The 26,109-nt window shown below is 43.5% G+C and overlaps 1 protein-coding gene and 1 pseudogene across 1 annotated transcript; both read right to left on the bottom strand.

The window, feature by feature from the left end:
* Positions 1-20,306: 20,306 nt before the first annotated feature.
* Positions 20,307-23,019, bottom strand: LOC123121250 (pectinesterase inhibitor 8-like; annotated as a pseudogene).
* LOC123126273 (uncharacterized) lies at positions 22,384-25,891 on the bottom strand. The gene is made up of 2 exons (XM_044546639.1): positions 25,623-25,891; positions 22,384-24,665 (listed from the first exon to the last, which is right to left on the bottom strand). Exon 2 carries the CDS (start codon positions 24,555-24,557, stop codon positions 23,172-23,174), a length of 1,386 nt encoding a protein of 461 aa, XP_044402574.1. The 5' UTR covers positions 24,558-24,665; positions 25,623-25,891; the 3' UTR covers positions 22,384-23,171.
* Positions 25,892-26,109: the final 218 nt, after the last annotated feature.

Raw genomic sequence — 26,109 nt, forward strand, 5'->3', positions numbered from 1 at the left:
TCGCCGACGGCCGGCGCCGCCTCGCCGAGCCTGACGCCGCCCGGTGCCGCCCCGCGCCCCTGACGCCGGCGCTCGTCCCCGACGCCCCACCTCGTCGCTCGCTGGACTGCCCCTGTTGGAAATATGCCCTAGAGGCAATAATAAATAGGTTATTATTATATTTCCTTGTTCATGATAATCGTTTATTATCCATGCTAGAATTGTATTGATAGGAAACTCAGATACATGTGTGGATACATAGACAACACCATGTCCCTGGTAAGCCTCTAGTTGACTAGCTCGTTGATCAATAGATGGTTACGGTTTCCTGACCATGGACATTGGATGTCGTTGATAACGGGATCACATCATTAGGAGAATGATGTGATGGACAAGACCCAATCCTAAGCCTAGCACAAGATCGTGTAGTTCGTTTGCTCAGAGCTTTTCTAATGTCAAGTATCACTTCCTTAGACCATGAGATTGTGCAACTCCCGGATACCGTAGGAATGCTTTGGGTGTGCCAAACGTCACAACGTAACTGGGTGGCTATAAAGGTGCACTACGGGTATCTCCGAAAGTGTCTGTTGGGTTGGCACGAATCGAGACTGGGATTTGTCACTCCGTGTAAACGGAGAGGTATCTCTGGGCCCACTAGGTAGGACATCATCATAATGTGCACAGTGTGACCAAGGAGTTGATCACGGGATGATGTGAGTTACGGAACGAGTAAAGAGACTTGCCGGTAACGAGATTGAACAAGGTATCGGGATACCGACGATCGAATCTCGGGCAAGTAACATACCGATGGACAAAGGGAATTGCATACGGGATTGATTGAATCCCCGACATCGTGGTTCATCCGATGAGATCATCGTGGAACATGTGGGAGCCAACATGGGTATCCAGATCCCGCTGTTGGTTATTGACCGGAGAACGTCTCGGTCATGTCTGCATGGTTCCCGAACCCGTAGGGTCTACACGCTTAAGGTTCGATGACGCTAGGGTTATAGGGAAAGTATGTACGTGGTTACCGAATGTTGTTTGGAGTCCCGGATGAGATCCCGGACGTCACGAGGAGTTCCGGAATGGTCCGGAGGTAAAGATTTATATATGGGAAGTCCTGTTTTGGTCACCGGAAAAGTTTCGGGTGAAATCGGTAATGTACCGGGACCACCGGGAGGGTCCCGGGGGTCCACCAAGTGGGGCCACCAGCCCCAGAAGGCTGCGTGGGCCAAGTGTGGGAGGGGACCAGCCCCAGGTGGGCTGGTGCGCCCCCCCACCAAGGCCCAGGCGCATGGGAGAGTGGGAGGGGGCAAACCCTAGGTCCAGATGGGCCTTAGGGCCCATCTAGTGGGGCGCCTCCCCCTCTCCTCCCCTTGGCCGCCCCCCTTGATGGGATCTAGGGCTGGCCGCCTCCTCTTGGGGGTGGAAACCCTAAAGGGGGCGCAGCCCCCTTCCCCCCTATATATACTTGAGGTTTGGGCTGCCATACAGACACGAGAAAGTCTCCTTTTGGTGCTGCCCTACCCCTCTCCCTCCTCCTCCTCTCCCGCGGTGCTTGGCGAAGCCCTGCGGGATTGCCACGCTCCTCCATCACCACCACGCCGTCATGCTGCTGCTGGATGGAGTCTTCCCCAACCTCTCCCTCTCTCCTTGCTGGATCAAGGCGTGGGAGACGTCACCGGGCTGCACGTGTGTTGAACGCGGAGGCACCGTACTTTCGGTGCTTAGATCGGAATCAACCGCGATCTGAATCGCTACGAGTACGACTCCCTCATCCGCGTTCTTGCAACGCTTCCGCATCGTGATCTACAAGGGTATGTAGATGCACTCCCCTTCCCTTCGTTGCTAGCAAACTCCATAGATTGATCTTGGTGATGCGTAGAAAATTTTGAATTTCTGCTACGTTACCCAACAGCCCCGCCCCGCCTCTCCATCGCCGGCCGACCCCGGACCTCACCGCCGTCCGCCTCGTCCTCCTCCCCGTCGGCGCCATCGCGCCTCGCCGCCAAACTCCCCTGCAACGGGGGTGAGAACCCCATTCCCCCTGCTTCCCTTTCCCCGCCGTCCCGCACATCCACCGTCGTGCTCGGCCATCGCCAACCTCGCAGCCCGCGCGCCTCGCTCCCTACGGCCTCGCCCGCGGTTGCTGCCGCCGCGCTCAGCACGCCGGCCACCCCTGTCCCCTGCCCCGCCCGCCGTTTCGCACCTCCCCTGCCGATGCTCGCCCGTGCGCAGGGCTGCTGTTGTGCCTGGCCGTCGTGCGTCGCCGCGCCCCTGTGCACTCCGCCGGCGCCGCCGCGTCCCTTCCCCGCTCGCGCCACGCCCGTGTTCGCCCTGCCTAGCGCTCGCTGGCCGCCGGTCACCTGCCAACCACGCTCCGGCCACGGCCTCGCCCACAGTCGTGTGTGCGTGAGCGTGTGTTTGGCCGGTTGTGCCCCTGACCACCAGGGGCTGTTAAGAACAAAAAAAGAAATGAACGAATTTAAATGTTAAATAAAATAATCAGTATGCTAATTAATTACTTAATTAGTTAATTAGGTAATTAGCATAATATAACTCAATGACAGATGGGCCCCGCTGTTAATTAAGCAAGATTTTCTAAACTACTAAAGTTAGAGTCAATGACATGCGAACCCACTTCTACTATTCACTGGTTGACTAGTCTCTGTTGACTTGGTCAACTGGGCCCTCTGGCCCATCTGTCAGCCGCATGTGCATAGTGGTGGGTGCACTTCTGTGTACTCGTAGCATTTGAAAAATTAATATAAAATAAACCGTAGCTCGGATTAAAATACTTTGTACATGAAAGTTGCTCAGAACGATGAGACGAATCCGAATACGCAGTCTGTTCGTCTGCCACACATCCCTAGCATAGCAAACCCGCAACTTTCCCCCTCCGGTTCATTTGTTCGAAAACGCAAAACACCGGGGATACTTTCCCGGATGTTTCACCCCTTCGCCAGTATCACCTATCCCTACGTTAGGTCACCCTAGCACAACGTATCGCCGCATCTTGCTTTGTGTTACATTTGATTGCTCTGTTATTTATTGTGTTCCCCCTCCGTTACTTCTTTCCGGTAGACTCCGAGACCGCTGCCGCTGTTCGTGTGTTCGGCTACATCGAAGACGACCCCTCCTTCTTGTCTGAGCAACCAGGCAAGCCCCCCCCCTTGATCACCAGATATCGCCTACTCTACTCTCTACTGCTTGCATTAGAGTAGTGTAGCATGTTACTGCTTTCGGTTAATCCTATTCTGTTGCATAGCCTGTCATTGTTGCTATAGTTGTTTCCCTTACCTGCTATCCTACTGCTTAGTATAGGGTGCTAGTTTTCCATCAGTGGCCCTACATTCTTGTCCGTCTGCTGTGCTATACTATCGGGCCGTGAACACTTGGGCGGTGATCACGGGTATATACTTATATACTATATACATGACACAGGTGGTGACTAAAGTCGGGTCGGCTCGTAGGAGTACCCGCAAGTGGATCTTTGTGGCGGAGCGACAGGGCAGGTTGAGACCGCCTAGGTGAGAGGTGGGCCTGGCCCTGGACGGCGTCCGCGGTTACTTCGACATAACACGCTTAACAAGTTCTTGGTATTTGATCTGAGTCTGGCCATTTGGTCTATACGCACTAACCATCTACGCGGGAGTAGTTATGGGTATCCCGGCGTCGTGGTATCAGCCGAAGCCTTCGTGACGTCAGCGACTGAGTGGCGCGCGCCGGATTGGACTGGAACGCCACTAGGCTAGGTCTGCTTCCGGCCGCGTACGCAACGTGCAGGTGTGCAATGGGCGATGGGCCCAGACCCCTGCGCGCATAGGAGTTAGACCGGCGTGCTGACCTCTCTGTTGTGCTTAGGTGAGGCTGCGACGTGTTGATCTTACGAGGCCGGGCATGACCCAGAAAAGTGTGTCCGGCCAAATGGGATCGAGCGTGTTGGGTTATGTGGTGCACCCCTGCAGGGAAGTTTATCTATTCGAATAGCCGTGTCCCTCGGTAAAAGGACGACCCGGAGTTGTACCTTGACCTTATGACAACTAGAACTGGATACTTAATAAAACACACCCTTCCAAGTGCCAGATATAACCCGGTGATCGCTCTCTAACAGGGCGACGAGGAGGGGATCGCCGGGTAGGATTATGCTATGCGATGCTACTTGGAGGACTTCAATCTACTCTCTTCTACATGCTGCAAGATGGAGGCTGCCAGAAGCGTAGTCTTCGACAGGATTAGCTATCCCCCTCTTATTCTGGCATTCTGCAGTTCAGTCCACTGATATGGTCCTTTACACATATACCCATGCATATGTAGTGTGGCTCCTTGCTTGCGAGTACTTTGGATGAGTACTCACGGTTGCTTTTCTCCCTCTTTTCCCTTTTCTATACCGGATTGTCGCAACCAGATGCTGGAGTCCAGGAGCTAGAGATCCCGAGGATGATTCTACATGGAGTTCGGCTTCGAGGAGTAGTTAGGAGGTCCCAGGCAGGAGGCCTTGCCTTTTCGATCGTTGCTACTTTTGTGCTAGCCTTCTTAAGGAAATCTTGTTTAACTTATGTCTGTACTCAAATATTGTTGCTTCCGCTGATTCGTCTATGATCGAGCACTTGTATTCGAGCCCTCGAGGCCCCTGGCTTGTATTATGATGCTTGTATGACTTATTTATGTTGTAGAGTTGTGTTGTGATATCTTCCCGTGAGTCCCTGATCTTGATCGTACACATTTGCGTGCATGATTAGTGTACGGTCGAATCGGGGGCGTCACACCATGGGACTTACGCTGACGGCCTCCGCCTCCACCGACCTCGTCGCCTACTCTGATGCGGACTGGGTTGGCTGCCCGGACACACGGCGCTCCACCTCGGTGTACTGTGTCTACCTTGGGCCGTCTCTGATTTCTTGGTCATCCAAGCGACAGCCCACCGTCTCCCGCTCGAGTGCCGAGGCAGAGTATGGAGCAGTGGCTAACGCCGTTGCTGAATGCTCTTGGCTTCATTAGCTGCTCCAGGAGTTGCTTTGTGACGTTCACAAGGCCATGCTCGTCTACTGCGACAACGTCTCCGTCGTGTACGTCTCTGCCAACTCGGTCCACCATCGTCGAACGAAGCACATTGATCTCGACATACACTTTGTTCGCGAGCAGGTGGCTCTTGGGCGCATCCGGGTTCTCCACGTCCCGACGGCGCAACAGTTTGCCGATGTCATGACGAAAGGGCTGCCTACTTCCGTTTTCGAGGAGTTAGTTCAGGTCCAGTCTTTGCGTCTCCGGCGACGCTTCGACTGCGGAGGGTGTTGAACATATGGTTTTGTGCATGTATATTGTATACCTCGGTCCACCTCCATATATACGTGCGCTATGCACCAATCAATACATCGTGTAGCATTGCCCAAACTCTGGTTTCCAACAACATGTACAAAGAGATCCTTAAGTACCTTGCCCTTTCGTGGATCTTTGGCTGAAGGCGCATTTTCCCACGCCATCCATCAGTCACGGTCTGAACGGTATTACTCACTCAGAACGAGCCTCTCAAGCAGCGGCCAGCTGAAACTCTGATTTTATCTCCAGAAAAAGCGGCGAACGCGTCGCCATATTCTGTCGAACGAGAAGAGCTGTAATCCTATACAAACCGAAGGAAACCAGAGAAGAAACAAGGACCCCAAAAATGAAATGCCAACTGAAACTCATTAGCAAGTCTAAGAATTATATGCCATGATCAGCTCAAGGAGAACAAATGTATCAAGTACACAGTACAACACAGGCAGCAAGAAAGATTTGCACACAAAAGTTCCCGACTAACGCCCAGAAATCAGATGAACGAAACCAAGCCACACCAAATTAATAAGTTAGTTACACAAGGATCCCTACTATGAAGATAGCTTCCCTTCGAATCAGCAGGGCACGGATCAAGTTTTCAAACAGGTATATAGCTAGATTTCCTACAACAACAGAAAGATTAAAAATCTTTCTGTGTGGAAAGGCCTGATTCATCGAGACCACGACTCACCCAGACATCCAGTCCTTTGCTCCATCTGCACTTTATCTACATGCCCACAGCCAACACAAGTTCAGAGGCTCCACTAGGAATGAAGTTACACAAATTGAAGATGAATAGATTGAAAGTTTTTTCGCAAAAAAAAAAAAACAATATATCCTTGGCGCTGAGGTGAGCTTTCTCCTTCCTTTCCTTTCAGCCAGGGAGGTGCTTCAAACCAATGGAAGGAATGGCGCTTAGACAGAGCTCCAGACGCTAGGTGGTCACCTCTCTTTCCTGTATCTTGTAGTACCATTCAGCAACTCAATGCGTACATAAATCTTATTTATTTATACGACTCGTCCAGCCAAGACTGGAACAACAAGCAGTCTCGTCCTTTATTCATGCAGAACATGGCCTACTAGCAATTTGTTATTGTTAAGATTCATTAACCAATATTATCATTTGGTAGATGACTGGCTCTCTCCTTTTAATATTGACCTTGAGGCCATTCTGTAGTGTGGTCATTTGGATCTGCATGCATTGGATCCACATAGCTAGCTGGCTGTCCGTGAGGCCGACGGGACTCCTCGATTCTTGTTGTAATCTTGCAAACCATAAGAAAGGAGAAATTAAACTTGCTGAAACTGTATAATTGATAGACAAGTTAAACTGCTAGCTCCCACCGAAAGAGAGTAATAAAATCTGCCAGGTTCAGCATGACTACCAGCAGTCCAGCACTGCATAGCCATGTATAGAAAGTTGCAAACTGTAAGAAAATCTGCAGTCACAGAGTTGAACGTTTGATTAGGTCCTTATAACGAGGCAATTTTGTAGACATGGCAGGAAAAAACATTGAGAAGGGCGGGAATCCAATGTGAGTTCTGGAAAGTTCCCAAGAAAATTAAGGTACTACTAAGGTCGGTCATTAGGTACAAACTGGAGTACTATGCTAAACTGGGTTTCTAGACTATTGTATTTGTTTTCATTCTACAAAGAAAACGTGGAGAAATCAGACTAACACAACATCAGTCAATTTCAACATTTTACATTTTTTTTATAACCAAAAAGAAAATGGTTGAAGATAACAAGAACAAAGCAGAGTCTATAAAAAACAGCACATTTTCGGATTAGATGAGTGACCTCAGTCCGTTCATGAGTCTACAAAAACAACACGAGTCTACAAAAACAGCCCATTTCAGGATTAGATGCGTTGGGCAGGTGATTAGCTGCTTGCCTATTTTAGTATGATGTGGTTAATATTTTAGATCTAGCTATCAGTTGGATCCTCGATCCATGTATTAGATCCCATGGGAGAGCATGGGTGTTACAGAGACCGAGGGAGCATGGGATTTCTTGATAGTTGTTTAATCTTGTGATGCTCGGCAAACGACAAAATTCTGACGGCCAGCTTCTGGCGTTTCTGCTGTACAGCAAGTCCGTAGTAGGTTTCAATTCAGAGGGTAAATACATAAACCTGCCATTATATTTATAGTAGGTACAAAAAACCAAAGGCACATTACAGGCAGATCGAAATACCGAGAAAGGTTAACTGATAACAACATGCTACGACACACAGGAACTAACCAAGCCTACCAGTGATACCTCCCGAGCTTCAACTACTTTTGTACACCTAATATGTACAAAATCTTTTGAGTTTGGGTGCTACAACAAGCGATAACGTTTCATTTGGTGGTCTTGCTTGATATTTCTCATTGCAACTCACACTACGACACGCTGCTATGCAGACAAACTGTTACAGCTTCCTGGAGGTGCTTGAGGGTAGTTCCTCTGCTGACATGGGTGATAAGTGATAACTGCAACAGTAATCAATAACACAGGTTAACCAACACTGAGCGCTAGCTGCTGGAATGTTAGTTATATGTGGTCCTTTCGAGAGAAAATATGGTTGATCAGGTAATCCATGGTCCAATTTCATGTATTATGGTTCGTAAACTGCACAACACAGGTTTCACTGCAGATGGAAAAGACTTGGTTTGAAGCACTACCGTGGAATGATATGGGTACCTTTTGGCTTAGCCTCACTACTGTGGAAACAAACAGCTTGTTAGTTGTCACAAACAATCTGTCTCAGCCGTCTCGCTAAGTCAGCCCTTCTTATCATCTCCTCTATTACAGCACTACTCACACCACAGTTAGCATGTCAATTCAACTAAACTGGCTTTCTGGACTTTCTTTTATTGGTTTCTATAGAGAGAACGCGACGAGATCAGACTAACAGAATTTCAGTCCATTTCCTATTTTACATTTATAACCAAAAAGAAGAGCATGGTTAAAGACAGAACGAAGCAGAGTATACAAAAACAGCACATTTCAGAATTAGATGAGTGACGCCATCAGTTCGTTGCAAGCTTGGAAGAAAATTATGACAATCCTTGGGATCGCAGGACAATATTACGAAGAAAGGATTTAACAGGCTGGCACCATTACTACCACTTCCAGATTAAAAAAAAAGGCTGGAAGGGACCAGAAGCAAACAAAAGCAAGTTAGTCAATTAACATTATATACATTGAAATAACCATGTTCTGGGAGCTCTTCCTTTAACTCAAATATAACTTTGGTTGTTCATATGGATGGAACTCAATGAACATTCGATTTTGTCCAGCTAATCAGTGACAAAAAGCCTTTTTTTGAGCTGAGGGGAGATTCAATATGATCACACAGCTAACGGGCTGACGACCACGGACCGGCCCATTAGCTGTGTCTGTTCCATGCCTTCGCTCGTCCCGCTCGATGCGTTTGATGGGTTCCATCCAGTTTTTTCCTTTTTCGCTTGCTGTTGTTTTTTTTCTTTGGTTTTATTTTTTGCCGGTTTTCTTTGTTGATGAGAAGACGACGGAAGCACAGACCTTAAGTTCAGTCAAAATTGCCAGTTTCACTCCCGCTATGATTGAAGGGGAATGTTAGTATATATTGGGTTTAAAGATAGAGATTAGGAGTTAGAGATAGAATAGGATTAAACATGTACGACTTGCCTTCTACTCCAAATCTCTCTCATTGTAGTCTATATATACCGTGCATCCGGTCAGATCAATACAATGCAATATTCAGCCATCCTACAATTTTCTAAAATGTGGTCCTTGTGGAATGAGTGCGCCATCTTTTACTATCTACTAGTGGTATTTGGATCCTGGTTTCACTGGGTTTGGATCCCACGTGAGAACATGGCTGTTACAGAGGCCGAGGGGGCATGAGATTTCTTGATACTCCCTCCGTCCCAAAATTTTTGTCTTAGATTTGTCTAGATACTACTACACACGCTGCTATGTCAGAGGACAAGATGTTACAGTTTTCTGGAGGTGCTTAAGGGCACTTCCGCTGCTGACATGGGTGATAACTGCAACAGTAGTCAATAACACAGGTTAGCCAACACTGGGCGCTACTGGAAGATTATTTATAGGTGGTCCTTCTGAGGTTGATCAGGTAATCCATGGTCCGATTTCATGTATTATGGTTCATAAACTAAACAAAATAGGTTCCATTAAGATAAAAAAGACTTCAGATGGTATATATATGGTATGATTATGAAGCACTAGCGTGATACGGGTACCTTGTGGCTTAGCCTCAATGCTTTAGAAGCCAGCAGCTTGTCACTAACAATCTGTCTCAGCAGTCAGTCTTCTTATCTTCCACATCTATTTCAGGATTAGGCACACCACAGTTAGCATGGCAATTGACATTATTGATTGTGACTGAATATGTCAAAAGGAAGGGTGTATTAACAAGCTTGAGTTCATCAAAATATCAACGGAACAGGTCCATATCAGAAGACGAGGCACCTTTGTGGAGATGGTGGCAAAAAGGAAACTATCATCCTGATCACAACAAACGAAAACTAAACTGGCTTTCTGAACTTTCTTTTATTGGTTTTCTACAGAGAGAAAGCGGGGAAATCAAACTAGCAGAACTTTAGTCCATTTCGTATTTTACATCTATAACCAAAAAGAGCAGGGTTCAAGACAGAGTGAAGCAGGGTATATAAGACAACACATTTCAGGATTGGGAAAGTAGTTGCTACCCCCACGAACGCCGCACCCCCGCTACACCCCATTGTCTCTGCCGTTCATTTGCCGTGAGATTATTAGTAGCACAGTCTGTTGCAAGCTTGGAAGCAAATTATGACAATCATTTGCATCACTGGACAGTATTAGTAGCACAGTCTGTTGCAAGCTTGGAATCTAATAGTGATAATATCTTCTAGATAAACAGAAGGCCGACAGGGACCAGAAGCTAACAAAGGCAATGCATGTGTCAGGTAAGCCAGTTATCATTATACACTGAAATAACCATGTCCTCGGAGCTCTTCCTTCAACTCAAATATAACTTCAGTTATTCATCAGATTGGAACACAGTGAACATTCAATTTTGTCCAACTAGTCAGTGACCAAATGCCTTATTTGAGCTGAGGAGAGATTCAATATGATCACCTCGTCCTTGGTCGAGAACAAAGATCTGGTAAAAGAGCTGGTAAAGAGAAAACAAACTCATTCAATTCTATGGAATTACATGGAAACAAGATAAGCTACTAAGACTCAATGAGATTGGACATGTGCTGCAAAGCTGACAGGGTATAAGATGGATTGGACATGGTTAAGAAAGGAGCAGCAATCTGCCTTTTCATACAGCCTAGATAAGCAGATAATACCAGAATATCATGTCAAAAAATAGTATTATTCCTTGGTCACAAACTTGTGGTAAAAGATTATAATATGGCAACAGATGCTTTCAGCAATCAGAGACTGCTGTCGAATAATAGAAAACAGTCATGCTATTTATTAAGCAGGAAACACTGATGTTTATGCTACCTCATAAGTAGATTCTATCTTTAATTAGAACCACATGAACTTGTTAGATGGCTACAGTAAAACCGTCCACAAAAAAAGACCTCTTGAGGTGCAAATAAACAGTAGTGTTTTCAAAATGTCACTTAACTTGTATGAGAACCCAAAGTGTCAGACTTCAGAGATCCCACTGAAAATCCAGTTTCAGTTTTAAACTGCTGCTGTAAGAGATGAGAATAAAATCCTTCAAGATGACCTAGTCTTGAATAACCATGGGATTTCTCTCCATTCCCAGTTCACTGACTTGCCTCTGCGCACGATTTGAACAAGTCAGTGTGGTTCAGTGAATATTACCAAACATATCAGCGCGGTGCGGCAGATCCGGGATGGGGAAGAACAAACACGCCGATCACTTGGACGAAGGAGGTATTACATAGGGAGTATTACTAACTACACCTTCTGAGTTTGTGGGTTGTGCTACAAGTACAACAAACGGCCCAGGATTTAACGGTTTTCAGTGAGCGGAGCTGTTGTATTGAAGAACTGTTATTTCTGGAGGTGGTCAAGGACTGCCAGGTGCTTTTCTTGGTACAAGTTCAGCTGCTGCCACGGGTGATACCTGCGACAAATTAGCAGTTAGCGAGCATTAGATGATGCTGCCAGACAAATTAGTGATCTTGTTGGTCCCTGCTTACTCAAGCTAGCTTCCCATCGAATCAGGATCGAGCTTTCAAGCACACATATGGCTAGATTTCCTACAAGAAGAGAAGGACTAATGGCACCTACCCGAGAACCAGCTCAACTGTCTTTTGTGGAATGGCCTGATTCATCGACTCACCCGGACATAGAGTCCTTTGCTCCATCTGCACTCCATGTACGTACATGCCTACAGTCAACAAAAGTTCAGAAACTCCTTTAGAAATGAAGTTACACAAAACAACAATATATCTGCAGTGGTAATTGGTTAGGCCTACAAACCGTCATTCTGTGCAACCAGATCATAACAGGTCTCCATTTGAAAAGAAAAAAAAGGCAGACACTTGGTGTACTTATTTGACAGTCACTAAATCCACAAATAGTCACATTATATTACAGCAGGATCGATCAATGCAATCAATCAGTCACAAAAATTAAAGAAATTTTAACTAAATTCAGACATATCGCACGCCACAGACAAACCAATCACAACGTCCATGCATCAAACACAAACAGTGGCACATGCCGCTAATTACGACAAGCAGAAATTAAACACACTCACAGAAAGAGAAATCAGTGATTTTAAACGGAACTATGCACGCGGTTTTGGTTACACGCCCCCAGCTTGATGCTCGGGATCCCTTTCAAGGATGCCTGCATGAGAGAGCAAAGCCCAGAGGTGGGTGATGAACTCCCCGCCCCGCGCCAGCTGCTCAATGTGCTCATTGACATTGTCTGACGGCGCGACGTAGAGAATCATCTCGGCCCAGAAATCAGCCATCACCTTCCAGCGGGCGCCTTCTTCCATTTCCTCTAGTTGCCTCCCAAGTTTGACGCCGCTGTCAAAGATCGTCTTCGTCTCCTGTGGCAGTGTTAAATTCTTCATTTCCTCCTACTTGCTCGTTGACTTCTCCAGGACCGTGACTGCTTCTACTGCAGCTGCATCCAACTTGCTTCTTGTATCCTAGTGGATAGTGGTGCCCAGGAAGAAGCCTTGGCGCAGAGACCACCAAGTATGCACAATATTTCGACAGTTTTGTGGCAACACAAAAGGATACCTTGACTTCTGGTGCCGCAACTGGAGAAAGCGGTACCATCTCACAGTACCATGTTGCAATGTGCCAAGTCAAAATAATGTGTGTCTGATTCTGTATTCTCTGGTACCAGCTTGGATCCAGGTGCATTTCCCACTCACAGGCCCATAAGAGATGCTCTGCTCCATTGAACTGTAAAGAAGATCTCCCATTGCTTAGTGTGCCACTGGTGCGTTTAAGAGAGCGGATAACTGCCTCCTTTACTTCATCAGGCAACTCAACAGATTTCGCAGCTTTCTGTCGGACCTGTAATGCCTGAACATTTGTTTGATGGAAGAACCTAACGTCCATAAGGTGAAAGAATTTCACCACTGTCCCCAGCTTTCTGTCGGATCTATGCTTTGACGGGTTAGGATTGTGGCTGACTGAATCAAGTAATGAGTACTGCCCAAGCTTGTGTTGCCAGTAGTGTTGGTATGGTGCAAACTTCACACCAATATTGGCAAGAATTTCCCTTAATCCCATGATCCAATATGCAAGGCACACACCAATCTTGACGAAGCAACTTCCCCCTATGCTCGCTTTGTTTCTGTTGACTCTTGCTTGTTCCCTGATAGACTGACAAACAAATGATACTCTGCCCCAAATGCCCATCCAGTAAAACAACATCTGTAGGAATTCAAGTAAAGCAGTGGATACAAGTATCACTAATGTGATAACAACATCATCTCTACCTCTACTTATAATGTGGCTCGTGATAGCAGTAATGAATGCCGTGATAGATAAGCCGATGACAGAAATCAGGGACCAAATTGTTGCAGCCATTGATCCATAATAAATGACAGCATACTTGGTGAAGAAGAAATCATATGTATAGGCTAACTCAACCTCAAGCACCTTGAACACCCTGTTATAGTCTGTGGCATCATCATCATCCGACAGAAGCCCTTTGAAGACAAAATCGTGTGCCCTGTCTTTGGATTCGTCACAGGCAAACCCAAAGTAGCGCCTTCTCAGCAGATGAAAAAGAGAGAAGGAAAGGCATGCATCCTTTAGCTCTGGGCCTAGTGACTTGTCCTTGCACCGCCAAATCTCCCCAATGTCAATGACTTCATATTTTTCATCAGGATCTTCCGCTGTTAATCGCGTTGCATATGTTGGAGCATCAAACTTGGATTTGCTGACGGGCCACTCAACCAGGTAACGGCAGTTTTCCATGGTGACAGACGCATCCTTATTTTGCTCCTCATACATGTGATCAGCAACTATTTTGTTCCAGTGATATGAGTTACTTGCTAGATGACATACTGCAAATCTTTGTGCATATCTGACAAAATCAAGTAAAACCATATAAAAAAGTGCCCAGGTGTAGCGCGTCCGCACACTGATCAAAAGGAGAACGCATATGCACTGTACATAACAGCCTGGTAGAGGGATCTTGTTAGCTGCTTGTTGTCATCTACTCCCTCCGTTCCTAAATATTTGTCTTTCTAGAGATTTCAAATGGTCACCACATACAGATGTATATAGACATATTTTAGAGTGTAGATTCACTCATTTTGCTCCGTATGTAGTCACCATTTGAAACCTCTAGCAAGACAAATTTGGATGGTCAACTGCTGATGTCTGCACAGAAAGTCTGTAGTAGGTTTTGGGAGAAAATACGGCTGATAAAGTAATCCATGGTCCAATTTCATGTATTATGGTTCGTAAACTACACAACACAGGTTTCATTGCAGATGAAAAAGACTTCATATGGTATATTTGTGGTATGCAGCATTAGCATGATATGGGTACCTTGTGGCTTAGCCTCACTACTGTAGAAAACAACAGCTTGTCACTAACAATCTGGTTCAGCAGTCAGGCCTTCTTATCTTCCTCCTCTATTTCAGCATTGGGCAGACCACAGTTAGCATGGTATTGACATTATTTATTGCGATTGAATATGTCAAAAGGGAGGGTATATAACAAACTTAAATTTTTCATAATATCCACGGACCAGGTCCATACCAGAACTAGGCACCTTTGTGGAGATGGTGGCAAAAAGGGTTGGGAAGGCATCCAAGGTGAGCTTGGAGACCTTCAACTTGGAGCACGCTCAACCTCGGCATTTTGTTGTCTATCAGCTGATGAAGATGCTAAGGTTGAAAACAATCATTCATCCTGATCACAAAAAAAAACTAACATTAATTGAGCTGACATTCCCAAGGAAGTTATGATCAGTCACTCGGTTACCAACTACTCAACTTAACTGGTTTTCTGGACTTTCCTTTACATGATTATTAAAGATAGGATGAAGCAGAGTATACAAAAACAGCACATTTCAGGATTAGATGAGTGACACCATCAGTCCGTTGTAAACTTCGAAGAAAATTATGACAATCCTTGGAATCTCAGGACAATATTACGAAGAAAGAATTTAACAGGCTAGCATCAGTACTACAACTCCAGGAATCTAATAGTGATCAAATGAGACTGTTAGCTCCTAATGCAATGTGCTGTAAAGCTGACAGGCCATAAGCATGATTGAACATGGCTGAGAAAGGAGTAGTAATCTGCCTTTTCATACAGCCTAGATAAGCAATATACCAGAATGTCATGTCATATCAAACAGCAATATTATTACATGGTCTCAAACTTGTGGTAAAAGATTATATCAGATGCGGCAACAGGTGTTTTCAGCAATCAGACTGCTGTCAAACAATAGAAAACAGTCATGCTGCTTATTAAGCAGGAAACATTGATGTTTAAGTGTGAAAAGTAGGTGCTCCCTCTGTCCCATAATACAAGATGTTATTACAACCGATATACATATTGGTTGTAATAATTATAATTAGAACCACATGAACTTGATAGATGGCTACAGTAAAACCGTTCACAAATACGACATCTTGAGGTGCAAATAAACAGTAGTGTTTTCAAAATGTCACTTCACTTGTATGAGAAATCAAAGTGTTAGAATTCAGAGAACCCCCTCGGAATCCAATTTCAGGTTTAAACCGCTGCTGTAAGATATCAGAAAAAAAAATCCTTCAAGATGTCCTAGTCATGAATGAATAAGCATGGGATTTCTTTGCATTCCAAGTTCACTGACTTGCCTCTGCTCACAATTTAAACAAGAGTGCCGGGATAAGTAAACTCGCACGATATAAGTTATTGCAGTGCGGTCCAGTGAATATTTAATCCATTATTATGGCTATTACTCCGTGTAACATTATCTACTGTTCAGTGCAAAGAAACAAATATGAAAAGGTTTCTTTATGACTGAAACTATTCTGCAGTAAATGAAAGTAAGCAGGAAACTATCACTGGAGCACAAAATTTCCATTGGAAAACTCCAGGAAACAACGTAAAACATATTTCTATTGACATGAATGAAACTGGAAGAAACATCTGTCAATGGAACTATTTCTTCTAGTTGGAAATCTATCTTGGCAGTGGAGTTTTGCTTGCAGTTAAAAAGATAATTAGTGATGTAAACCTGGACTGCAGAATAAAAGAAAAAAGAGGGTGAGTTGGGTACATTCTCATTTCTGGCACAAAAAATGGGTACCTTACAAACTACTAGTTACTTTCTTATAAAAAATATATTTTGTTACAATCATGACGAGTAATTTATTTGTAGAGCAAATCAAGTGCTAACCATGTGGCTGGAATTCATAGCTAGCCGTTGCAAAATCACAGGGTGCAAAAAGCTAGTATGGTTCCTTCAAAGTAAGACCCCTGACTGCATTTTCCAACTTTCCAAACATGCTGCAACTTCCTCTATTACAAAGGACATTCTTGCCTTACAGAACGAATTACAAGTTTTGAGTTTGTACATACATAATAATACATCGGGCATACAGACGATAGCTCTCAGTTTCGGCTCACTTGCATACATTTTCTCTCCATTCGAATGAAATAAAGAATTGTTGGCTGGACAATGAAACAACATTGTAACTGACTAACTTGGTTGTATTTTTCTTCGTGGTCGAATTGCATAGAGGTGAAGGGTTGCCGCAGCCTCCCATCTGCCCAAATATTTTACATATATGAGGCCCAGCTACCCACCATGGAACAAAACCAAGAACTTAACACTTGTTGCATGTTTGTTTTCTATCTACAGAGGGGATGAATGGAAGAGGAAAAAATTATGGGCACAAAAACACCTTCAAAATTACTCCAATGATGATTGATTTACATACAGTAGAAGTCAAAAGCAAATGATTGTAACAAAAAATTTGCTTACACACCACTGTCCTTATACTCATACAGTTGAAGTCAAAAATTTCTACTGTTCAAATAATGTTTTTCAATTCATACAATAGGAATTTTAAAAAAATCATAAATTCAAAAAATTGTTCTTTGATTTAAATAATGTTTGTGGAATTTTAAAAAATGTTCGTCAGTCCATATATTGTTCTTGGAGTTTCATAAAATGTTCGTCAATTCAAAGAAAGCTCTTGGAACTACAAGAAGTGTTCCTAAATTAAAAAATATATCCATTCAAATAATGTCTCTTGGAATTTCAAAAAATGTATGTCAATCCAAATAAAGTTCTTAGAAATGCAGAAAATTTTCTTTATCAGTAATGTTCTTGGAAGTCAAAAAATTGTTCCTCAATTCAAATAATGTTCTTGGGATTTCCAAACATGTTTGTCAACTCACAGAAAGTTGTTTAACTAAAAAATTGTTCTTGGAAGTCAAAAAATGTTCCTCAATTCAAATAATGTTCTTTGGATTCCAAAAAATGTTCGTAAACCCAAATAATGTTCTTGGAAATCCAAAATGTGTTCTTCAATTCAAATAATTTTCTTGGATATGAAAAATATGTTCCTCAATTCAAATAATGTTCTTGGGATTTTGAAAATGTTCGCAAACTCAGGTATAGTCCTTGGAAATCCAAATAATGTTCTTCATTTCAAATAATGTTCTTGGGGGGCAAAAAAATGTTCCTAAGTTCTAATAATGTTCTTGGATTTTGTAAAAAGTTATTAACTAAAAAAAGTACTTGGAAATCCAAAAAAACTACTGTAAACAAAAAGTTGCCAATTTCAAAATTTGTTCACAATTCAAAAACTGTTCACATGTTTAAAGTTTGTTCCAAAACTAAAAAATGTTTGGGAATTTAAAAAAAGTGCTCTGTTTCCAAATTTTGTTCATTAAAAAATGTTTAGGAATTTCAAAATTTCTTCCCATTTTCCATATTTGTTCACAAATTAGAAAAAGAAAATGTTTTCTCTTTTGAAATTTGTTCACATATTCCAAAAAAATCATGTTTCAAAATTTGTTCACAAATTCAGAAAATGTGGCATGTTTTATTTTTTTCACAAATTAAAAAATGTTTGGGAATTCCAAAAAATGTTCCTGTATCCAAATTTGTTCACATATTCATAAATGCTACAGTTTTCAAATTTTGTTCACAAATTAAAAAAATGTTCATATTAGAACAGTAGACTCATATTAGTGTTTTTAATTTTCTGTAAGTTTTTTTTAAAATGACATGTTGGAATTTTTGCCGCCCGGAAGACCCAAAAGTTCTGCCAAATGTTCAAAACAGGGGTATTATGGCAAATACCACAGTACACACTGAAATACATGTATTTTTTGAAGGGTTATTCTCTTAATTGTAGAAAATGGCATAAGTACAAGTATGATAAAGTTGGAGTGGCACGTATCTAAGCCATGTTTTTGTAATGGCATTTTCTCGAATCAGTGAAAGTTGCAATGGCATAGATCCAATTAACCCTATTATTTGTTGCATGTGGTTTTTTTGTTATCAAGCACTGCAGAATCTGTGAACTAGGAATTAAAGCATTATAAAAAAGCATTTTGTTGAGAAACAAAAAAGCATATCTACAAAACTAACAAGCACCAGAACATAAAACAGTCGAATTACTTACCTTCACTCTGTGTAGGTCACGAACAACCACAAACTGCAAAATCTAACCTAAGCCTGCAGATAGAGACATAAAACACAAAGCCCAACATAATTGAAATACCTAGGGAACTTGAACAAAAAACAAGAAAACCCTAGGGGCGCTGGATCTGACGAACCTGGAGCAAGAACCGCAAAATTGAAGTGCTATTGCTTCACAAATTAGACACGAATCACCATTTGCCAACAAAGAAAAAGATCAGCAAAACCTAGCTACTACCCGAGAGAGATGACGAAGGGGTGAGGAGAAGAAGAAGAGCGAGAGCACCTACCGCCCCGAGAGCTACAAAGGAGCAAGGATTGACGGTGAATCGAGAGGAACAAGCGGTCCAATCTAGAGGAAGAAGCAGCTAGTCGCGCGAGGAAGGAAGGAAAAAGGAGCGGTGGTCGAGGGGATCCTGCGGAGTCGTAGAAACAGAACACCTTATAAGGCCTGGCCCAAATACGAGCGTAGGGTGTGCGGCACCCCGATAATTTGGTGCAATGTGCGGCAAATAGGAGTTTCCGTAAAGCAACCGGTAGTTTCTTTTAGAAATCACTAATTAAGGAGTACTCGTTGCAAAGAACACTCCAACTTCCTAGGTCGTGACAAGTGGCGCACATGCAGTGCGCCACTTGTCGCAACCTGGGAGTTTTCCCTTTTTTTCATAGATCCGTTTATTTAAAATGTTTTATCTCTTAAACCATGCGTCCAAATCTCGAACCGTTTTCACCATTGGATTCCTCGCGTCGAGATCTTCAAAACTAGATCCCATGTTGATAGGTTTTGACGAACTTTTTTTTCACGAAAAAAACCGGACGTAAAAACCGAACCGGAAGCACGATTTTTTCCTTTCCGAAAGAGGCACGCCCGTGCCTCTCGCGAATCACAACCGTGCCTCTCGTGGAAGCAAAACCGTGACTCTCGTGAAAAAAAACAGAAAACGCGTTTTTTTCCGTTTCCGAGAGGCACGGCCGTGACTTGCGAAAGCACAACCGTGCCTCTCGTGAAAGAAAGAAAAACAGAAAATGCGTAGTTTTTTTCTCTTTCCGAGAGGCACGACCGTGACTCTCGCGAAAGCACAACCGTGCCTCTCGCGGAAGCAAAAGCGTGACTCTCATGAAAGAAAAAAACAGAAAACGCGTTTTGTTTTTTCCTTTCCGAGAGGCATGGCTGTGACTCTCGCGAAAGCACAACCGTGCCTCTCACGGAAGCAAAACCGTGACTCTCGTGAAAGAAAAAAAATAGAAAACGCGTTTTTTTCGTTTCCGAAAGGCACGGCCGTGACTCTCGCTAAAGCACAATCGTGCCTCTCACGGAAGAAAAACCGTGACTTTCACGAAAGGAAAAAAAAAGAAAACGCGTTTTTTGTGGAAAAAAAATTCCCAAATTTTTTTTGTTCGAAAAGCTAAGAAAGACCGGGGGAAAACCAAAACGTCGAAAAAACCCGTTTAAAAAGCTGAAAACGCGTGCGGAAAAATAAAAATAAAAACAAAATCCGAAGAGAGCGTCCAAAGCGTGACACGTGGCGAATGGCTGAGAGCGCGCCAAATGACGCTGATCGTTGCCAGGCTCCCGAAGGAGCGCTCGTTAACTAGTTGCTCCCGTTTCTTTTTTGAGCAACCAGCAACCTGTAGTTAGGCTCGCAGAAATGCGGCCCACTTCTGCCTCCCGATGGTAACGGGCTTCCAGCATCCTCTAATCTAAATCTAATTAATGAAGAGTGTCTGAAAAAAAATTCTAATTAGCCTAAAAAATTCTAATGAAGACAAAAATTAGCACATCACGTCTAGTCATTAGCCATTAGGAGGAAAACAAAATGTTGTGATGACAGCTCAGGAAATGCGCTTTATTCAATCGGCCGCTCCATGACAGCTCTACTAGAAACTGAAGAAAAAAATCCTCGAGAATTTCATTTCACTTGATGAGGTTGGCGATGGCCGCGCAGATGATGGCCAGCTGCACGGAGTCCGCACTTTGCTTCTACGAAGGCATCATCACATTGGTGCACCAGCGCGACAGTCTCCGCCGCCTTCTCTTTGCCCCCGAGGCGTATCTGCGCTTGTTAAGCTCCTCATGCGCTAAGACGAACGTCATGAACGTGCGATCGTACAACCCCTTACACTGCCCTAGCAAACGCTTCATCTGGTCTCCGGTGCCCGGCTTTGCTAGCAAGGCGTCGATGCCAACCTTGGCATGAGCGGCGTTGTTGGCTCCCATCAAGGCCGCGATCTTGGCGAGGCCCCGCCGCACCGAAATCGGCCATGGTGCTCTCGTGGTGATCTAGCAGTTGCGACACACAGAAATCATAGTTGACGCGCTTGTCGATGTCGGGCGCTGCCTTGCATGTCGTTTGCGGTGCGGCGGCGGCGCCAACCCCATTGGACATGAAGAGGACACCGGTGACAGTGAGAGCAAGGAGCTTGTCCATCCAAACCCTTCTCATCTACTCTTCTCTAGACGGAGAGGTCGTTTTTTGGTGCTTGGTGTTCTATTGACTACAGTAGTGATACTAAGTTATTTGACAAAGCTAGGCGTGGGTACTTATTTATAGCCTTGCACATAGAATTTATTGTGATAAATTTTAGAGTATTTTTCAGTGATAAACAATAAAAAGCTCATTAAAGGTTGTGCAACCGGTGACAACTGGCTTTCCAACTGGAGGTTGTGCGGCTCTCTTTGATGGTTACTGTCATTTTTTGTTTTTGCACAGGAGATTTTTTTTCCAACAATAAGTAATAAATAACTCATTAAAGGTTTGGAAATGCACAACTGACAACAACTGGCTTCTCGCCTCCCTCCATTAGTTACTACCATCATTGTATTGGTTTTTGTAGCAAGGATTTTTTTTCAAGATCTGTGAAAAATACATAACTGGCGACAACTAGATTTCCAATGGGAGATGTTGCGGCTTACTCCATTAGTTAGTCATTTATCGTGTTTTTTAGCGGAGATATTTTTCGGTAATGATAAATAGTAAACAACTCATTAAAGGTGTGTGGAAATACACATCTGACGACAACTGGCTTTCCTACTGGAGTTGTTGCAGCTCTCTCTGTCTGTTAGCGTCATTTATTGTGTTGGTTTTTGTAGCTGAGCAAATTTTTGCAATGATAAGTAATAAACAACTCATTAAAGGTTTGAAAATGCACAACTGAAGTAGCTTTCCAGTGGGAGGTGTTGCGGCTCTCTCATTAGTTACTGACATTTATTTTGTTGATTTTTGTAGTAGCAGAGAGATTTTTTTAGTAATGATAAGTAATAAACAACTCATTAAAGGTGTGTGAAAATACACAACTGGTGACAACTGGATTTCTAACAGGACATGTTGCAGCTCACTCCATTAGTTATTGTCATTTATTGTTTTGTTTTTCTGTAAGAAGATATATTTTCCAGTAGCAATAAATAGTGAACAACTCATTAAAGGTGTGCGGAAATACACGCCAGGCCACAATTGTCTTTCCAACCGGAGGTGTTGCAGCTCTCTCCATTTGTTAGACTACCTGTCATTTTTTTTGTTTTTTTTGTAGCAGAGATATTTTCAGTAATGGTAAATAATAAACAACTCATAAAGATGTTTGTAAATACACAACTGGTGACAACTGGCTTTTCAATGCGAGGTGTTCCAACTGGCTTTCCAACTGGAGGTGTTGCGTCTCTCTCCGTTTGTTAGTGTTAGTTTTGCTAGCAGACAATTTTCCAATAATAATAACTAATAATTAACTTATTAAAAGTGTGTGATGATGCATAACTGGCGACAACCGGCTTTCCAACAGGAGGTGTTGTAGCTCTCTTCGTAATTACTGCGTTAAATTCCTTCTGTTACATGTACAGATAGGTCCTCGAGTGCCTTGCCTTTTCAAATAGATCTTTGGTTCCAAGGTGTATTCAAGTATATATATTTTGACATCAAAATTAATTGAAAAGAGGATAAATGTATTTCTTCATGCCACATGCAAGCACAACCACCTACTACTTCCTCTGCTTACCACGCCATCCATTCATCAGTCACAGGCTCACAGCCTGAGCGGCATTACTAACTCAAATGAGCCCTCTGTCAGACCTCTCGACAGCTGAAACTTTGGCTTTGTCCACCGAAACAACGACGGGTAACGCGCTGCAACATTTTGGAACGAGAAGAGCCATAGATCATGCACAAACGGAAGGAAGCCGGAGAAGAAGCAATGCCCCCGCCCCCCAAAAAAACTCATGAGCAAGACATACAAATTCTATGGCTTGATCTGCTCAAAGAGAACAATGCATCAAGTACATTATGAAGCAGATTTGCACCGAACATGCAGTGGCCACGAGAGTTCTCAGTTCCAGACGCCAAGAAACCAGATAAAACATGGGAATGAAAATGAACAAAGTGAATTCTTCTTTGGCTTCCTGGGCTTGGTATGAAGTCGCAAAGAGCGAGGTGCCTTAGGGTTAGGGACCATCAATCTTAAGATTCAAATTGATTCCCTTCTGCTGAAGAATGTTCTCAAATTTCTGAATCGGGATAATATCCGTCTCTTGGGTTAAGCTGCTTTGGGCCAAGCAGCTTAACCCAAAATAGTGCATGCCTGCTAAGCAGCTAAAAAGGAGTCTTCCACTGCTCACCGGGACCTCGAATCCTTTGCTCCATCTGCACTCTAGCTACAGCCAACTGAATAAAATTACCCAATCAATCTGCTGTTGTAATAAGTTTGGCCCACAAATCAGCAATTCCTGCAACCAGATCATGGCAGTTCTCCATGTGTCAAAAAGCCGTACATTTAATGTACATATATGTGACAATCAGTAAATACACATTAAATGTAAGATTGCAAGGATTGATCGACTAGGATTGCAGCTGACTGAATCAAGTAATGAGTACTGCCCAATCTTGTGTTGCCAATAGTGTCTGTTTGAAGCATACGACACACCAATATTGGCAAGAAACGCCTTTAATACCATGATGGAAGATGCAAGACACACACCAATCTTGGCAAGAAATCTTTGTGAGGTTGTTCCCTTCAATCTTGCTTGTTCTCTGATATACTTACAAACAAAGGATACTCTTCCCCAAATTCCCATCCAGAAAAATAACATCTGTAGGAATTCAAGTAAAGCGGTGGATCCAAGTATCACTAAGGTGATAACAACATCATCAGTAACAGTACTCGAGATCTGCCGATCACCCTGAGAAATCTTCAACGGAGTCCTGGCAGTAAAGTATGCCATGATAGATATGCCAATGACTGAAATCAATGACCAAATTGTTGCAGCCATTGACCCATAATAAATAGTGGCATACTTGGTGAAGAAGAAGTCATACATAAATGCTAACTCAACCTCAATCACCTTGAACACCCTGTTGTAGTCTGTGGAACCCTCTAATTTTTTCTCCAATAGAAGACATTCAAAGAAAAAATTGTGTGCCCTGTCTTTGGATTCGTCACAGGCAAATCCAAAGAAGCGCCTTCTCAACAGATGGAAAAGAGAGATGGAAAGGCATGCATCCTTTAGCTCTGGGCCTAGTGACTTGCACCGCCATACCTTCCCAATGTCAATGATTTCAACTTCTTCTGGATCTTCCACTGTTAATTCTCCTGAATATGATGTTTGAGCATCGACAAACTTGGATTTGCTAATGGGCCAGTCAACCAGGTAATTGCAACGTTCCATGGTGGTTGGGTCAAATACATCCTTATTATGCTTTTCATCATCATACATGTAATCAGCAACCATTTTGTTCAATTTCCATGAGCGGCTTGCTAGCATAATTGTTGTACCTCTCTGCAAATACCTGATAAAAGCAATTAAGGAAATAAAAGCAACTGATGGGATGTAGTCCTTCTGCACTGTGACGAAAAGCAACACCACGTATAAATTGTACATGACAGCTTGGTATTCGAGTCTTGTTACTTGTCTGTTGTCATCGAGACTGTAAGCTGTGATAGAGTCGGTGCAAGCATGAAGCATGAAGAGAGATATAATCCAAATAGGGTATATGCTGCTCTTCAACTCAGAAGATTGCATGGAACCGAGTGTATACCTTGCCAGTGAGAAGGACAAGGCGTACGCGCCTAAGACACCTTTCTGGAAAAACCAGTTTCTGCACCGGCGACAGTGGGACCCAGAGACCGCGAGGAAGAGTAGGATGCCAGCAACCAACGATACAAGTACCTCAATCCGGATCATTGTTACCCTTGGGTTCTTCCACAACTCTTTTGCACTGTGTGACCAGCTCGTAACCGTGGAATTCCAAGATTGTTGCCCTGTCTTCCACACATCCTCATGAATGTTAACCTTCAATGATCAATACAAATATTGTAAGATATACATACATAAGAGGTAAGAGTTACACCATCATATACCAAAAAATTTATGGTTTAAGAGAAATTCAGCTTAATCTCCACACATGATATGTGTGTCACAAAATGTAGGCTGATTTCACATGTTGTATCAACAAGCATGATGTGTGCCTACATGCCACAGCTAGATATGCTTTCCTTGTAATTCCTGAACTTATTTGTAAATGTACTTGTAATTAACACAGCGAACATGACAAATTTAATGTACTCATTACTCATTAGAACAGAGCAATAACATGTGCAAATGTACTTGTAACCAACACAGCGAGCACGGCAATCAACTCATTCATTGCTTTTAAAAACACTTTCCGCGGCAATATCTGTGCGAGGGCAAGACCCTTGTTAGAGCGAAAAATACTACTTACTTGATTTCGAGATGAATACAATCGACTTTAATTGGCCAAGCCTTTTTTTTCTTCTAAGCAAGCGAAAACTACTACGGTACTTCCTTGGTTTCCAACTAAATACAATCGACCTTAATTTGGCCAAGCATTTTTCCCCTTCTATGCTTAATTAGGTTGGTCGTATTTCAATGGTACTCCCTCTGTAAACTAATATAAGAGTGTTTAGATTACTAAAGTAGTGATCTAAACGCTCTTATATTAGTTTACGGAGGTACGTACTTAATTAGTTGAGAGACATGCAGATTGCCGAAACAAATTTATCTTACAAAAAGAACTCATAACGGTGACTTTCTTGATGGAAACATTCAGAGTTATGGCATAATATTGAAGGGTGAGATGCAGAAACAAATCTTTACAGATGCAGGAAAATCTTGAAGGATGAGATGCTTCGTAGCATAATATTGGTTGAATATGTAGACTAAGCAGATGGATGGCATAACCGTAGCAGTGAGCGAGAGAGATCCCTAGAGAGTAAGATGACGGCTAACCTGTGTCCGAACACAAAATTAATCGATGTCGTCGCCGAATCCGCCATGGATCGAGAGGAGGGTGAGGGGCGATGGGGATGGAGCCGGCGACAAGGGAGGGAGGGGCGTCCCCCCGAGTAAACCGTCGCCATCTCCGGCGCTGGCGGCGGCGGGGGAGATGCCACGGGGAGGCCCCAAGCGGACGGAGAAATGGGGGAGAAGGGGAGGCCCGTGCTGGCTGGGATGGGGACGAGACGGAGACGCCATGGAGAAGTGGAGGTGAGGGTGAGCGCAGGGGAGTGGGTAAAGATACGTTCTTTCCTTCTTTTCTTTTTGAGAATTAAGATATGGTAATCTGAAATGCCCACTGACAAAAATGATGTTTTTAATGTTACAGAATTCTGGAAAAAAAATTGAGTTGAAACTTTCTGAAATTTTAACACACCTATCCTATGGGTGCATGTACAATTTTCGTAGGCAAAGGACAATCTCAGTGGCCTAGGCGAAC

Source organism: Triticum aestivum, chromosome 5D (assembly GCF_018294505.1).
Source record: "Triticum aestivum cultivar Chinese Spring chromosome 5D, IWGSC CS RefSeq v2.1, whole genome shotgun sequence".
In the NCBI taxonomy this organism is placed as follows: Eukaryota; Viridiplantae; Streptophyta; class Magnoliopsida; order Poales; family Poaceae; genus Triticum; species Triticum aestivum.